We start from the raw sequence: 17890 nt of genomic DNA on the forward strand, positions 1-17890 counted from the left end.
TATTTTTTGCGCGCGTCTCTCTCTCTCTGTATCTCGTTCCAGACAGTGCACCGCGACTGGTATATCAATCAAAGACCGTGGTATGTGCTATCCTGTCTGTGAGATGGTGCATATAAAAGATCTTTTGTTACTAATGGAAACAATTGTAGCGAGTGTCCTCCTTATGACTGTCAAAATTACTATATGTTTAACATCCAATAGCCGATGATTAATAAATCAGTGCGCTCTAGTCGTGTCGTTAAACAAAACAAACTTTTTTTTATATACTTGCTTTAAAGGAAAAATGTAGTGGGTTTCCTCTCTAAGACTGTTAAAATTACCAAATATTTGACATCCAATTGCCGATGATTAAAAAATCAATTTGCTCTAGTGGTGTCGTTAAACAAAACAAACTTTAAAACTCATAGGCCGTGGTATATGTTTCCCTTTCTGTGTGAAAGTACACATAAAAGATCCCTTGCTGCTAATGGAAAAATTGTAGCGGGTTTCCTCTGATGACTAAAATTATCAAATGTTTAATATCCAATAGCCGATGATTAATTAATCAATTGTTCTCGTTAAATGGTTTCGTTAAACAAAATTTTTTTTTTAGTATCAATCAATTCATACCTTGATTGCCGACCTCGTGCGAAATTGATGTTTTTCATTTTATTAGGTACACTGAAAAGCGTCGAACTAAACTTTAATTAATATGAAGTCAGTGTGGTAAAACCACACTGAATTCACTGAAAAAATGAGGATTGGGTTTGAACAGAAGCAGGACTGGGCGAGTCAACTACTCGCCAACAAGAGTCAATGGTGAAGTATGAATCCAGCTTAACGCTGTGTACTGCTGTTCTTTATCTCGGTGTAACCTACTGAGCTGGTGCGGTCAAGGTCACCCCAGAATACTCACCTCAACATTGACAACAATAACAAAAGTGTCTGCATAACGGATAAATAACAACTGTCCTAGCTGACTGCAATCTGTGTCAAGGTTCTTCTTTACTACGGCCGATATATCTTCACTGTAACAACAAGACACATCGTGTAAGTAGCATTATTTTTCTTTTTTTCTTTTCTTTTTAACTTATTTTCGTGCTTATATCCAATTAAGGTTCAAGCACGCTGTCCTGGGCACACACCTCAGCTATCTGGGCTGTCTGTCCAGGACAGTAGGTTAATTGTTAGTTGGTTAGTAGTTAGTGAGAGAAAAGAGGGTGTAGTGGCCTTACACCTACCCATTGAGCATTGAGCCCTTAAGAACTCGCTCTGGGTTGGAGCCGGTACCGGGCTGCGAACCTGTACCTACCAGCCTGTAGTCCGATGGCTTAACCACTACGCCACCGAGGCCGGTAGCATTATTACCTTCCTGGTGAAGATATAGCGGTGTCGTACAAATTTTGTACGCACCACCAGGTGCGTATTACAAACTGTATTTTGATTCGTCAACAGGGAACAGAGTCAATTTCGATTGGTTGGACTGCGACCTTATTAGCATAAAGGGACAATTTTTTTCATTCATAATTAATGTCAAGGTCAGTAACACTCCACAACTTTTACTACAAATGTCATGTTTTACCCATTTTTCACCCAATATAAAAATAAACATATATTTATGCATGTACCTTACAGCTTTCTTTAAATTAAAAAAATAAAACCCGATGGAAATTTATGGGGAAGTACGTCTACACCACTCCCCTGAAAACGTCACTGAGAAGTAGCGGAAGTACAACGAACTATTTCTCAATGCGGCGGTGCGTAGTCGTGCGCCGGCTAGTTATGCAAATCAACATCCGGTCTTGAAATGCAAAATTGATTTTTTTTTTTTTTTTTTTTATAATTTGCGTGATTTAAATGAGGGTAATAAATAAAATACCACACTCGTTTTCGCTAGATATAATTTTTACGAAATTCGTGAACTTCCCAACCTCACTTTCGTTCGGTCAGATACGTTTGGGAAGTTCACTCGTTTCGTAAAAATGATATCTAGCGAAAACTCGTATAGTATTCTATATGTAGTAACATTATAGCGAACATAGCGGTCTAACGAATCACCGAAACAAACGAGAATGGGACTGGAGCGGTCCAACAAATCAATGAAACGGACCGAAATGATGCGAGACATGTAATTGCAGGTTGCATAGTACCAAAAATGAGAGTTCCGTGTCAAAGTTCGGAGTAAAAGCAGCTGTGGGTGTGATTGGTAGTAATATGTGACATTGATTATTTGTGCAAATACTATTATTCATTGACAATAAATAAATATACTTTTACTTGTTATACAGTTGTTATGCAGATATACCAGAGATTGAAACTAATGCGGGGTATCCCCAAAAATGGAAGTGCAATTTTCAGCAAAAATGACGATTGCTATTAAAAACATTAATTAAATCTCTTAAATGGTATGTGACCCCCCCCCCCCCCCCCCCTCCCATTTTCTTGCAGGTAGATTACATTCGAGGTGCCACACTTTTTATTGCTGTATTTCCTGGGTGTGTTGATAAGCTGCTTATATCAGTTTTATTAGTAAACGTTAAAGCTGCAGTGTCTGGAATATTTTTTATTATTTAAGCATTTAGAATAGATGATCCAGTTCTGTTTGGTACATAAAAGGCCCACCACATCGCTATAGTTTCGTAATGCTCGCTTATCTACATTATCTAGGTCAACTAAAACCAATGGCCAGCTTTGTTTTTCTTCAATTAGCGGGACGCCAATAGAATTGGGAATTTACGCGATTTGCGCAGGCGCTGAGCTTCTCACGTGATTTTGAACAAGTTTAACTGTCTTGATTGAGGGGTCGTCTCATACCTTCAAAATGTATTTATATCCATAGAGGTATGGTACAATACTTTTCCAGGGGTCGGTGGGGGATTTGCCTTGGAATTTTGACAGTGACCAGTGGTTGGCATACGCGTTACATGTAAGGGGTGTTAATAATTACGTAACGCTCTAGGGGTAGAGGAAGAGGGCGGTATGTTCGATATACTTAACATATATGAAGACTATATGTTATTTCTATTCATTACACAGACCTAAAAATGTGGGGTTTTTTTTAATGCGCGGTCGGTCTATGATCGATCCCCATCGGCGGGATTGTTCCAGCCAGTGCGCCATGACTGGTATATAAAAGGCCATGGTATGTGATATCCTGTCTGTGGGATGGTACATATAAATGATCCCTTGCTAAAAAAAGAAAATATATATATATATTTTTTTTAATGTAGCGGGTTTCCAAGGCGAGTGTGCAGGGATTTCAGCGGGGTTGGGGGTTATAGACTGCGTTGAGCGAAGTTTATATGGGGGCCATGTTCCCCCAGAAAATATATTTCATTTTTTTTTTATCTTGGTCAGGGAAGGGTTTCGACCCCCAATAAACTCCCCCTGCACATGCGCCCGTTTCCTCTCTTAGATTATATGTCAAAATTACCAAACGTTTGACACCCAAAAGCAGATGATTATTAAACCAATATACTCTAACACTGATGTCGTTAAACAAAACAAACTAACTTTACCCTTTCCAAACGAAATAGTATTTATTTGAATATATATGTCGATTTTACCACACGTAAAATTAAAAAGTGAAAACGGTCATTTTCTACTTTAGTATATTTTATTAAAAATATATACATGATCAATATGTTATACAAACTAAACTTTGAAAGTTCTACTAACACTTTATAAAATATTAATTCTTAAATAGGAAGGTACGATTGTCGATAGTACGTTGTCAAGATCAAAACCGGTTTTAACGAAAGAATAGTACGTATCCTCAACCGAACGTTCTTTGTACAGCGCAAGAATTCTCATTTAATTTTTTGATACGAACCCTACAATTTCAAATCCGCAAACGCAACTGTTAACTGAAATTGACAACAGGCTGTTGTTTGTGGTTTGCCGACCAATGGCCGCACAGACGACGAATCGAGCGTATACTTTGCACGTTCTCCGTTCATAGCGAACACACACGAATTTTTTAAAAGTGCAGTTAAACTTGTATTTCATATTTGTGCATGATATTATTATATGGTAACCAGACACTGTAACTTTAACATTATCGGCAATAGGAATTGATTTGGTCTATTAGAACCTGCAACAAGCCACCTGCCTCTGAAACTGGTCGCGATGCAGTGAAAACGACGTCACTCGTTAACCTGTCATTCACCTTTTTGGAGTTTACAATAATGTAAATTAATAAAATACTGTAATAATAAATGAATTATTTGTATCTAATTTTTTGGGCATGCAAATCAGGGTAAATATTTATATTTCACAAGAAAACAACAAATAGTGTTGATCATTATGCAACCTTGAGACCTCCCCTTTAACATTATATCCCTGTAAAGAATACGATTCTATTAATGTAGCGACGAAACCATATAATACCGAATACCTACACCGGTGCGAATATTTACATCGTGGATTAAAAGATGGTTGTACGACAGCTGACCCCCCCCCCCCACCTCCCCCAAAGACGGTCACACGCATTGCGTGACTGGACATATACACTGCGAGTATGTTCTCTCCAGCTAACACTCTCTAGCAAATAATAAACCTTTTTGTGAGGGGCTTCGCTCTTAAAAGGAAGGTTGTTTTTCAGAGAAAAGTTAAGATGTGTTAATCTACTCACTAGTACTATACAAGCCGTATCATATATGGCGATATCTCTAGTTACATCTAGCCCTCCCCTTATTGATATCCCCTACAAAATGTCAATAAGGGGAGAACTATAGATGAATCGAGCTAACATGGCGATTACAGATTTGTCAGTTGCATATTATTCAATATATCTACACAAGATAGATTACAGATTTGCCAGTTGCATATTGTTCAATATATCTACACAAGATAGATTGCAGATTTGCCAGTTGCATATTGTTCAATATATCTACACAAGATAGATTGCAGATTTGCCAGTTGCATATTGTTCAATATATCTACACAAGATAGATTGCAGATTTGCCAGTTGCATATTGTTCAATATATCTACACAAGATAGATTGCAGATTTGCCAGTTGCATATTGTTCAATATATCTACACAAGATAGATTGCAGATTTGCCAGTTGCATATTATTCAATATATCTACACAAGATAGATTATAGTTTTGCCAGTTGCATATTATTCAATATATCTACACAAGATAGATTACAGATTTGCCAGTTGCATATTATTCAATATATCTACACAAGATAGATTACAAATTTTCCAGTTGCATATTATTCAATATATCTACACAAGATAGATTACAAAAGAAGTTGACAATGTCGTGAGTGCATTCAGCCATCAAACACTGCCAGGTACTTTGTAGAAAGAAAATTGGTCTTGACCGCAATATGTGGTGCCTTCTCTGGCCTATTCATGTACATATATATCACGTGGGACATTACCAATATGTAACTGGTCGAATACAATACTTTTTGTGACAAATTAAATGTTTGAGCAATATCTTGTTGGGCGATTTAGTAGGTCCCGACAACTGCCGTAACGTAAGTTGACGACTTTAGCGACAGCTTAGATTGGCTAAGATTTAACTCCCTCCCCACCTTGTAACTAGAAGAAGTGTACTAACACATTTTTGTTAGATTTCTTTATTCGCCGTAAAATACTATTCAGCTGCTTATAAAAATTATTATGTGAGTATGGACAAAAAAAGTGTAATTGCGGGTAGATGTATGGAATATGTCCATGTTTTCATAGTCTAGGCGTTACACTTTGACCTAGTTCCAGACCGATGGCAGGCATAGCGTCCGTCCTTGTATAGAACTTGCCCACCCTCATCCACCATGGTATACGCGGTCCTGATTTAGTATTCTTATAGCTTCTTTCAGATCTATGGCAGTCACAGAGTCCATCCTTGTCGTTGTCAACGTCGCTGTTTTGGCGTTTCTGGTGAGATCGTACATCTTTCACAACAGCAACAACGTCGACGAAGATGACCTGTTAGTTGAGAAGGTGAACGACTTCTACGACTACATTGTAGGTACGTTTTATAATAGTACAGGGTGGAACTTGATAAAATACTATTTTTTTTGGATAAATATCTAGATGCTATTGTCAAATATGACGCATCACTAACTCAAATATGATTAAAGGGACATTCCTGAGTTTGCTACATTGTAAGATGTTTCCGACTACTAAAATATTTTTACGATTAAACTCACATATTAAATATATTTTCTTGTTTAGAATATCGGTGTCTGTATATTTAATGTGTTTCTGGTCGTCTTAATATTTGTAAGAAGCCCAAATTGGATTTTGTCTTCAAATAATTTCGTACGTACGAAAAAATATATTTTAGGAAATAAAATGAAATTTAACCTAGTACAAATATTAGAACGATCAGAAACACGTTTAATATACAGCCACTAATATATTATGCAGAAAAATATATTTGATATGTAATTACAATCGTTAAAAAGTCTCTGTTAGTCGATATTATCTTAAAAATTGCAGCAAACTCAGGAATGTCCATTTAATACAATGTCCCCATGTTAACCGTGTACATGAGTTTTCCTCTTTTGGTGAAATCTTGCACCCATAAATAATCATTGAGATGAAAACAACGAAGTGCTACATGTGGGGCAGGGTTTGTTCATCTTTCGCGAACACCTTGTCATGATAGCATCGCTGGTTGGACGGTATATGTCATCACAACTGCTTAAATCCCTAATACGTTCTGTGTTGTGTAGGGTTAGATTCGCCGACCCAGTCTTGGCAGTGACAGTACTCATACAAGGTAGGAAGAGTGCAGACACTAAAAATACGTCGAGGACGGTCGTTCAAGTTACCACGAGGTTACCATGTGTCCGTAAAGTCGAGAACGGTAGTTCGTTCTCCACAATGTTTGCATTTACCATAGTTTGACACCCAATAACCGATGTATTTGTCGTGCTGGGGTTTCGTTCATTCATTCATTTATTCATTCTTCACAAACTCTTATTAAACAAAGCGTATGGCCACAACCTAAATTTGGATCATTTGTCTCATTAAAATATATACAATGAGTACAAGAACAGTGATATGAATGCATAAAAGTATATCAGTTTCTGTCAAGGGATTTTATAGTTACTGTAATAATAGTAATGGAAATTGTAAACTTGTTAAATGTGTTGTAACATGTAGGTTACCAAACGTATAATTATTTATGGTGATGGGTTACAACACAGTATGCCTATTTCGATGCCTGAGGATGTATCGTCCTAGGATGTGGCAGTTCTCCTATATGCACAACACTTGACACTGATTTATTGGATTAGTCGTGGCATTGCCAAATCATCCGTTTGACTCGATCGTTTGAAGAGGTACCATTTCAGAAAGGATGAATGTTTTTGTCATTCAGAGTTGTCCTATACACAATGTACCATTTTGTTTAATGTATATCGTTATCTGCCATATCCTCTTATTAGCCGTTTGTTTTTAATACTAGTTGGTTCCGGTTCTGCTGGGTCTGTGATTGCTGCTCGTCTGTCAGAAGATCGTGACGTCACAGTCCTCGTTTTGGAATCTGGGCTGGATGACCGGAATCATGCTATAATTTCCATACCTGCAAAAGGAGCTGAGCTAATGAAATCGAAATTCGACTGGGAGTATTATACGGAACCGCAGACGCAGGCGTGCTGGGCGTTGAAAGAAAAGGTATACACATTTATCGAGACTATGAAATATCTTTCACTTATTTATTTTGACTCGTCTAAATGTTGAGAACATGGGAAAACCTGTTTACGTCTTTGTTCTGGCTCGTTATGTCTAAATACTGTGTACATGAAATATCTGCTCCCTTATTTGTTCAGAAATCGTACTGGCCTAGAGGTCGAGTGTTGGGCGGATCCAGTACTACGAACTATATGGCGTATGTCCGAGGAAACCGGTTTGACTATGACAGCTGGGCGGCCCAGGGGTGTGACGGATGGAGCTACAAAGATGTTCTTCCGTACTTCAAGAAATCGGAGGATATGCAGGACGAGGAGCTCGCCAAATCAGGTGAGACACAGAACACCTCAGACAGACGTGTCACAACGTTACATGTAGCCTACCTGTAAGACAGGACAATATAAATATTTACCACTGGGATATTCACTGTTACTAAAATATACAGACCATTGCACGAGTCTTGTCCAGTGGATCGTTCAAGTGTTCTATGCAAGAGGGGAGTAATCATGATGTTCATGATGATGATGTTAAATCTGAAGGTGACAATGATGTCGACGTTTTAAGCTACATTGTTTTCTTTCCTCAATAATTTTTCATAATGCTCGGCACACACCTCACTATTTTTCACCGATATAGTTTCTTTCTTTATATTTTCAGTGATTAAAATAATTTTACTTTCAAAACTATCCTCTCTCCCCCCCCCCCCCCCCCCCGAAAAGAAAAAAAAAATTAAAAGAAAAGAAATGGTTAGTTTCAAATAAAAGGAAGGGTATATATTTTTTAGAATTGGTGGGGGCGTTGCTCCTTGTCCCCAAGGAATAAAGTTGACGACACCTCAAACCCGACAATGTTTTAATGAGGATGAAAGTAATATATAGTCGCACAACTCGTTCGTTGACACTTTTATCAAACTACAATAGTCATACATATCCCCTAGTCTTAACATGTGTTTGATCTTTCACAGAGTTCCATAGCCGCGGAGGACCACTCAAGGTGAGCCGATCCCCCACTAGTACTATTCCGAGGATCTTCCTGGAGGCAGCCAAAGAAGCTGGATACAACGAGACGGACCACAACGGGGAATGTCAGGAAGGTAATCGAGGACAGGAATGTCAGTAGTAGCACTGACATAACGATATTAATGATATTCCACGAAAGTAACTATAATATAAGATGCAAGGGCGTTCAACAGTTTCCAGTCATTCTGGCCGCTCTTCTTCTTTTATTTTGTACTGCCCACCGACTTCTTTGTATTTACCTGATGCTGCACTTGTTCATCAGGCTGTCCATCCATGTGAATTTTACAAATACAGTATATATATATATATATATATATATATATATATATATATATATATATATATATATATTACAATTTGCCACACTTTTCAACTAGAATATGAGTGTCTATAATATGTTTCAGGTTTTGCTATTCAGCAATCCACTATGGGAGATGGTGTACGATCAAGTACGTCCAATTCGTTTTTGTGGCCTGCAAGGAAAACACGAAATAATCTCCATATTGCTGTACAAGCTCATGTAACCAAGGTAATGTTACACTGATGTAAGCGATGATATGTTCCGGACATTCACTGTAACGGAAGTAGTGGTTCCGTTTTTTGCTTTGTTAGAACATTATGACTAGTGTTAGTTTTAGAGTCAGACAAAACGGTCTTAGTAACTTGTGTTCTTGGATCTAATATACATCAGAACATATTTCCAGGCAAACTGCCAGGAAGACGGCTATATATGACTCAACTGGATACCCTGAGGGACAAATATGACAAAGACAAATTTATTAGAAAATCTGGATGCAGTTTTGGATAACACTGCCTTGTGATGTTAGTTTCTCTTCGACAACATTTAATATTTGTGAGCGTTTGACACATTTTGGATGTTATCTAAAATGTCAAGGACTTATATCTATACAATGCAGAGTCTTAGAGACTCAGTACCATTGCATTCTTCAAAACTAACATTCTAGGAATTACCAAATTTATTACTATACAAATCTACCCTCATATAATAAAGACTCGTATAATAAAAACAAGATACAGTGTACATATATAATGTTTTACTATAACGCAAACAAAAGAAAGCCATAAAATTAATCTGCTTCAAAAGATCTCTCATAAAGTTTGTTGGTACCCTTTGATAAAACGTTTTATATTCTATTTGTGTCAGGTTATCATAGAAAATAAAAAAGCTGTGGCTGTGGAGTTTGTCAAAAATGGCCGTTTACAAAGAGTGAAAGCCACAAGGGAGATAATTCTGTCAGCTGGAACTATTGGCTCCGCACAAATAATGATGTTGTCTGGATTAGGACCTAAAAAACACCTCGAACAATTAAAGGTATCATTTCGTTGTAAATAAATATTGAATTGTATGTATCGATAATGTATATTTTGTTATGATGTCAAACAATTATATTTTGTTATAGATTCCGATAACAATTCACGTGTTGCCATATATAATATGATAATGTTCTTTATACTGTTTAGTTTGGTAGATTTGTAACAAAGATATTTATTCTGTTTTATCTTATATATTCAGATAGAGATCTTTAAAGTGTTTTTCTAATTGATTTTAAATAAAAGATTTTTATTCTGGTTTGTCATGTGAAATATCATAAACTATTTATCCTGTTTAACATGATATATAATTATTATGACCTATTTATACTGTTTAATATAGATTCTGAAAAATATCGTTATACTGCCTTGTCTTATACTGATAGATCCCCATGGTTGCTGATCTGCCAGTGGGAGAGAACCTCCAAGACCACCTGATGACATTCCTCAGGGTTCTTATTAATCAGCCGTTGTCAACGAGTCCAGAAAAGTTGACGAAACCGTGGACAAAATTACAGTATGATCTTTTCAAAACTGGTGTGTATCATTATTTAGCAATCTTCCTAAACCTTGTGATATAAAATATTAAAACAATATGTTGTTGTCTGTATTGTAGACCATCTAACCATTTCATTTATACTATTACAAGTGCGAGACGTAAACCAGCGGTAAAGCACTCGCTTGATGCGCGGTCGGTTTGGGATCGATCCCCGTCGGTGAGCCCATTGGGCTATTTCTTGTTCCAGCCAGTGCACCGCGACTGGTATATCAAAGGCCATAGTATGTGCTATCCTGTCTGTGGGATGGTGCATATAAAAGATCCCTTGCTACTAATGAAAAAATGTAGCGAGTTTCCTCTCTGAGACTATAGCCGATGATTAATAAATCAATGTGTTCTAGTGGTGACATTAAACAAAACAAAGAAAATTATACTATTATATGTCTGTTTATAATGAATTCCCAATATTAGATAAGTGCTATAGTGTGTATAATCAACGTAGGCATGTGAATGTTGAGAATATATCAGTTTAAAAAGTGAGACCGAGAGAACAAACGTCAATATGTTGTAGCAAATGTTTTGGATACAAATACGTTTCATAATCCCATCAAGTTGTATATTAAAATCCATTTGTATCACATCAGAAATTCAGAAACAGAAAATGTTTAAAATAACATGTTGAGCATATTATTTCTACCATCAAACTATTTAAACATTTTAGCTTTATTTGGGTGAAGTATCTGAAAACGAAATATTTAATTTCATGAAATAATGTTTACCATCAAAATATTTCAAGAATTCCTCTTCATTTACCCGAAACAATAGATAGATTATCTGAAATATACACTGCTCTATTTATAGGCTTCCTGGCCTCACCGTGCCTCAATGAGTTTGTCGGTTATGTCCGGACTCGGACTGACATGGAGTATGGGAACCCTGACTTGCAGATTAACATGCTCTTACACCTGCCAACGAGAGAAGAAATCAAACGAATTCTTAGCTTAGACTCGAAGGTAACAAAGTATTTCAAGTTTAAACTTAAAGGGACATTCCCGAGTTTGCTGCAATATTTAAGATGTTATCGACTAACAGAGACTTTTTAACGATTGTAATTACATATCAAATATATTTTCCTGCATAATATATTAATTGCTATATATTAAACGTGTTTCTGATCGTTCTAATTATTGTACTAGCGTAAATTTCATTTTATTTTCTAAAATATTTTTGGGCCAGTTTGGGCTTCTTACAAATATTAAGACGACCAGAAACACATTGAATATACAGACACTGATATTCTAAACAAGAAAATATATATAATATGTAAGCTTAATCGTAGAAGTATTTTATTAGTCGGAAACATCTTACAATGCAGCAAACTCAGGAATGTCCCTTTAACTATTGCTTTTACGCCAGTTCCGAAAACTTCGTCTGGTTTTTTTTTTCCATTTTAAGGCCTTAAATTTCACAGTTGTCTTTTATAAGACACAATCTTAAATGTGGTTGTGGATATTACAACTGAAATTGAAGAAATATACAGTGTTTTTGATTTGCTTAAATTCGAATACACGTAAATGGTTCGGACAGTAGCAAATGAAAAAAGAGGAAAAAGTAAGTTGTGTGAGTTTTTAGTTATTTCCTTTAAGATTTTATAGCTTGTGGAAGCTAACATATATATTAAGTGTAGATGAAAATATTTGCCAGAATAAATACTACAAATGACTCACTGTCCCTCCGCACCTGTCCTGGCTTCAGGGGACGCAAGCAAATACTACAGATGTACAGTATTTCGAATGTCTGTAGTAAATTTTAAGGACGTTTGATTGCACATTTTGTTTTCGCCACATGTTATGATCCGCTACTAATGCAAGTGATCCGCAACTACCGTAACTATGCACAGTAGTATATTTCCTTTTAAACTTTCTCATAAAATTTCAACGTATACCGCGATATATTTATTGGCTATAATATGTATTTATTAATTATTATAGTTTCTGACCTAATTCACACACACTTTGATACAATTCACAAGTTTTGGTGAAGTGATATTAAATTGCCGTAACACCTATATATATATATAGCAGTATAGGATGGAATAGTGTGTACCGTAATACAAAAAACGTATGCTGACGAGATGGAACCCACTGAAAAAACAACAAAAACAACAATAAACAAACATCCGTATGAAATTGGCTGTACTAATCAAATCGTCTATTTACTTTCGTTTTAACTGCCGATCAAATCAGACGTCTAATTTGTTTTACCTTACATTTTACTTTTGATTTAACAGTTTTAGTAGGTCGGTTCTCCCATCATGTTGACTATCCAGTGTACCCTTCTGTTAAAGCGCTGTTCAATTCTAGGTTAGTGAGCAGTTGAAATGGGACACACGAGAAGGGTTCTATGTTGTCCCCATATTATTGAGACCACAGAGTGTCGGCACACTTCGTCTACGGAGCTCGAACCCGTTTGAATATCCAATAATACAACCCAACTACCTCACAGATATCGAGGACGTCATGGTTATGTACAGAGGTAAAAACGTTGCACTTGTGGTGTGTAACCTTGAATGATCGTGGGAGGGGGGAAATCTTATGTTCATCCGGATATTATCCAGATACCTCACATCAGAGTAATAATAATAACATTTGTAATATTTAAAGAGACTGTTCCGAGTTTTCTGCCATTGTAGGTTTTAAATATCTAAAATACACTTTTTATTTAAAACATCAATGTCTGTTAATTCATTTTGTGTTTCGTCGTCCTAATTGTTGTGGTAATCCAAACTGGATATACCTCACCAAAATTTTGTATGTAGCAAACATATATATGTTACCCTGCCTTTAATTTAATAATTTATTATTTCTCTCGTGAAAGTTAACTTACAAGGTGGCGACAGTCCACTCGACCCCAAAAAGAACTCAAACTGTTTATGGAAGAATATAGAATTGGTGGCGCGTGAAGTGAATACTCAACAAAACAAATTCATAAAGTGTTTGTGTGGCAATCAAAGTTTATATGTTACAGCATTTCTTTTTCAGGTGTTCGGATATTTCAGAAACTGCTGAAGACTAAAGCGTTCAGAGATATCGGAGCCCGACTGGACACGACGAGGGTCCCGACGTGTAATCAGTACACCTACGACTCTGACGAGTACTGGCAGTGTTACGTCAGGTCCATCACAGTGACTGTATACCACCACACTGGTACCTGCAAGATGGGGGCGATGACAGACCCCTCCACTGTAGTCAATCCTCAACTCAGGTAACCCTCAACTCAGGTAACCCTCAAACAGAGTCTATGTTAAGCTGACAGCAGTAATCCTAATCCCATCATTCATTTCATTTCAACTTATTTTCGAGTTTATATCCAATTAAGATTCAAGCACGATGTCTTGGACACAAACCTCAGCTATCTGGGCTGTATGTCCAAGACAGTGGGTTAGTTGTTAGTTGTTAAGGGTTAGTGAGAGAAAACGGGGTGTAGTGGTCTTACACCTACCCATTGAGTCGACAACACCACCAAGGCCTGTAAACCCATTAAAGCTGGCTTGTATTATTTTGCATTGTTTTCACCGGTTACCAGTGACACAAAATTTGGCCAGTTGGTACCACCTGTGGGGACGAATGCTCATAGCGATTTTTGTCAAGGCCTACATCTCTAGGAATGGAAAATGTATGATAGCATTGCAGGACTCACAGCTTTCTGTGTGTATCCACCCGTTTTGTGACCCTACCCCCATTTCCACGACAGTTATATTTTTATAGAATTGCTTAAAGGTGACTAGTTTAAAAGCATTGTAAAATATTTGTTAGGGCATTTAGGAATGCAAAACTTGGAGGATTGGGAGGTAATTGATTGGAGAATTCAGATATGTTACCAATATTGAAATCCTTTGAGGATTAGGGTCTCATATAACACGTTTTCTGTAATGTTACAAAATATAATTCACAGTTTTATTTTTCAATAAAAAGTTAACATAAAGTTTAGGCTCAGCACCTCAAATATTTTTTTGAAGGATCTTATTGCAGCAGAAGCTTGTTTTGACATCTAGTTAATATATACATCATATATAAAACGTTTTTTGGAAGTGTTTTTGTGTAACAACCCTTTTGATAACCCTACCCCGTTTTCTCAAAAGCAGTATTTGAAAGGAATTGTTAACAGGATAACTAAATAAAAACATCATACAATATTTATTAAGATATACATGGCAAACCTAAAGGTAGACAAAGTTGATGGGATATACGTCTGAGAAATAGAAGCAATAGTGACATCATTTAAAGGTTAGGGTCTCACATAACACTTTTTGTTTGATTATTAGGTAATGCAATTTTCGCCATTTTACAACTGTAATTCCAGTTGAAGTTTGGGTTTACACTTTTTCAGGGCTTTAATGTACCTGAATGTTTGTTGGACTCCCACGAATTATTTAGACCTTCCATATATAAAGCATTTGTTAAGCTATTTGCTGATGAAGTTATTAACATGAGCATGTTTTTTTGTTGTTTTTTTTAAATGGTGATTATTCGCATTACCCCTCCCCCAAAAAAATAACCCCCCCCCCAAAAAAAAAAAAAAACCCCACAAAACAACAAAAAAAAAAAACCTCCCCAAAACCCATAACAACGACACAAAAAAAAACACCTTTAAAATTCTCATATGATTTCAATATCTATCGTCCCTGTTCTGTCTTCTGAGCTGTGCACACCATCACCTACCTACGTGTGTAATTTCTGTGTACTTTCCTGCATTCACGAGACATCTTCGGCCTCGACCGCTAATAAAACAGGTCTGAGGTGAAATACGTAGTTCAGACGAATGTGGGTTTGAATCTTGATGCACAAAAAATATTAATTCCACGATCGACAGCTGTGAAAATCGTATTAAACCTGTGTAATAATATCAATTTATAAACAATTGTATGCATCATCCACTATCACTATACTCCGTGCTTATTTCTGACAGGGACGGGACGTATCCCAGAGGTAAAGCGCTCGCCTGATGCGTGGTTGGTCTGCGAGCAGGTTTCTTTCAAAGACTCTATGTCAAAATAACCATATACTTGACATCCAATAGCTCTAGTGGTTTCTGACATTGTGGGTTTAAAAATGTTATGTATCAGAGATACTGGACCTCAATGATGGTAAAGGCTCAATCCTATAGTGTTTTGTATTTTTCGTTTTAACAAGTATATATTTAGAATGATTTTGATTTTATAAAAGGCCTTGGCCCTCAAAACCAAGATCTTTTTTTCAAAAGGACTGGCAACAGTATGTTAAAATAATCACCAATAATACACCAAGACAACATAATATTTTTAAAACGTTTGTAATGGAAGTCGTAATATTCATTACAATTACAACTCTTCCATTATTACATTTTCTTCACAAGACAAACTATAACCAAAGTCATGAGGGTATGCTGCTGTGAACCACTGTCCGGTGCTTTGTCTATAGAATAAGAGGTCGTCATGATCACGATATAGAGTTAGGTCCCGTCTGTAGGAGGAGTGCTGTTTTTAAGTGTGCGCTACCAAAAGCTGGAAACATTTTCAATAGTGCGTCTAAATATTCATAGATTAATGTTTAAAGCAAGGAATTGTATGTATTTAACAATTTAACAGATAAATACTGCACAAGGTTTATAGATGGAGAAACACCTTTAAACAATAGCGAATGCACGGTTGCATTGCATTAATGTTAATTCAAATGAACGGCTATTCTACTGTTGATTGTGCCACACTTTTCTATTTTTGAGAAATCCAACTACACCGCATCTGGACCACACAAACATGTGCTCTTTGTTATTTCAGGGTAAAAGGTATATCTGAATTGCGAGTAGCCGATGCCTCCATTATGCCTGACGTCATTTCCGGAAACACTAATGCTCCATCTATTATGATTGGAGAAAAGGCAGCTGATTTAATCAAGGGAAAGAATTATGTAAGACAGCAACAGACATTGTAAACCGAATGGTTCGTTTCATGGATTCCAAACTCTGCAGACGACATCAAATGTGTAGCCTACATTGGAATAAATACTTGTATTTTGTTGCCTTGTATTTGTTAGTTGTTAGATCAAGGTGGGGACTGACAGAATTGAAATAAAGGCAAGTTTGAGTTTGTCAAAAGCAGATGAGCCAAGCTCCAAAATGATATATGGGGTGGGGTGGGGCGGTGTGTCATGCTCCCGGGACATTTTTAAAATAAAAATAGTCAAAGGCACGTTTTCAGTACAATTTAGACCTAGTGTAAATTGTGCATGGCGAATTAAAAAGAAAGCAATTAAAAAGGGCAGTTCAAACGGGCGGGGGAGAAGAATCAATGGATCTCTGTGACCCCTATCAACATCAACCATTGACTTTTAGTATATTCGGCTACATGCTCTTCTGATTGTTCTCGTTCCAACCAGTGCCCGGCATCTGGGTATTAAAGTCTGTGGTATGTGCTGTCCTGTCTGCAGGAAAGTACATACAAAAAGATCACTAGTTACTAACAGGGTAGAATGTAGTTAGTGAAATTAAACAATTACTAAATATTTGCCATTTGTGTGTAGCAGAAAATTCTCTCTTATTGCTCTCCGATTTATTTATTTTTGCTATACGCCCCAACAGTTATTTTAGGCTAAACCGGCCCTGTGACTTCGCGTTTATTTTAAATAGAAAATTATATATATATATTTTTTTTTTTAAATCTCAACGCAACGCAAAGGCAAACTGGTCCGTGTGCGCCTTGTTAGACTATTCCGTGGTAGACTTACGGTAATATGTTGATCTGACTAGTGTTTTAGGGAACATTGTCATAATAAATCATACATTTTGGTGTACGTTTTAATGCTCTAGGTGCCCTTGTAGAACGTAGCATCTAGGCCTACTTGAATTCTGTTGGTGCACTTTTAAAACTTTGCACCTCTCCCTGCACCCCGTAGAAAAATCCCTTGACCGACCATGAAATGTTATCATCACTAGTAACACTATTACCTCACTATTTTATATGTTTAAAAAATATTTTACTAAGATATACTAATAAATGTACACTAACCTGTCTTGGTGAATGGTGATATCCATACTATGATAGTTGCCTACATCCATTATTGAAATAGCAGCTAACCGTTATAACCGCTTCGTCATTATTAAATGTATACTAAATAATTTAAACATTTCTTCTATACGTTAAATATAAATATGCTCATGGATGTCAAATAGCGATATGATTCAAATATTCTTGAATTTAATCTAAATTCAGCAGAAACACGTACAACATTTATTTTTTATGTCCATATTCATATTGAAACGTCATCGTATTGTTGACGTAATCGTTAAGTTCCGGCAACGTTCGTATTATACGGAAACTATCGAAGTGCCATTGAAAGATTCGTTTTGGTGTTTTAAAGTTTCAACAACAA

The 17890-nt window shown here is 36.5% G+C and overlaps 1 protein-coding gene and 1 long non-coding RNA gene across 3 annotated transcripts; one reads left to right on the plus strand and one right to left on the minus strand.

Moving 5' to 3' along the window:
• The first annotated feature begins 940 nt into the window (after positions 1-940).
• LOC121372515 (glucose dehydrogenase [FAD, quinone]-like) lies at positions 941-16536 on the plus strand. 2 transcript variants are annotated; one of them, XM_041498870.1, is made up of 12 exons: positions 941-1029; positions 5803-5964; positions 7411-7619; positions 7775-7964; positions 8599-8727; positions 9058-9182; positions 9819-9986; positions 10372-10522; positions 11346-11497; positions 12848-13019; positions 13526-13748; positions 16300-16536. In XM_041498870.1, exons 2-12 carry the CDS (start codon positions 5817-5819, stop codon positions 16451-16453), a joined length of 1821 nt encoding a protein of 606 aa, XP_041354804.1. In that variant the 5' UTR covers positions 941-1029; positions 5803-5816; the 3' UTR covers positions 16454-16536. The 2 variants fall into 2 exon arrangements, with proteins under 2 accessions (XP_041354804.1, XP_041354805.1); XM_041498871.1 differs by having other exon boundaries at positions 13526-13764; positions 16300-16433.
• Positions 8749-17758, minus strand: LOC121372516. The gene is made up of 3 exons (XR_005957938.1): positions 17527-17758; positions 11264-11449; positions 8749-9126 (listed from the first exon to the last, which is right to left on the minus strand). It is a non-coding gene; the product is annotated as an uncharacterized LOC121372516 (long non-coding RNA).
• Between the last annotated feature and the right edge of the window lie 132 nt (positions 17759-17890).

Source organism: Gigantopelta aegis, chromosome 4 (genome assembly GCF_016097555.1).
Source record: "Gigantopelta aegis isolate Gae_Host chromosome 4, Gae_host_genome, whole genome shotgun sequence".
Classification (NCBI taxonomy): Eukaryota; Metazoa; Mollusca; class Gastropoda; order Neomphalida; family Peltospiridae; genus Gigantopelta; species Gigantopelta aegis.

Excerpts from the sequence above, each read along its gene's own strand:
- LOC121372515 (XM_041498870.1), top strand. The coding sequence starts at position 5,817 with ATGGCAGTCACAGAGTCCATCCTTGTCGTTGTCAACGTCGCTGTTTTG. Across the intron at positions 7,965-8,598 it reads CGAGGAGCTCGCCAAATCAG|AGTTCCATAGCCGCGGAGGA; the intron begins GTGAGACACAGA and ends GATCTTTCACAG. Across the intron at positions 10,523-11,345 it reads GTATGATCTTTTCAAAACTG|GCTTCCTGGCCTCACCGTGC; the intron begins GTGTGTATCATT and ends CTCTATTTATAG.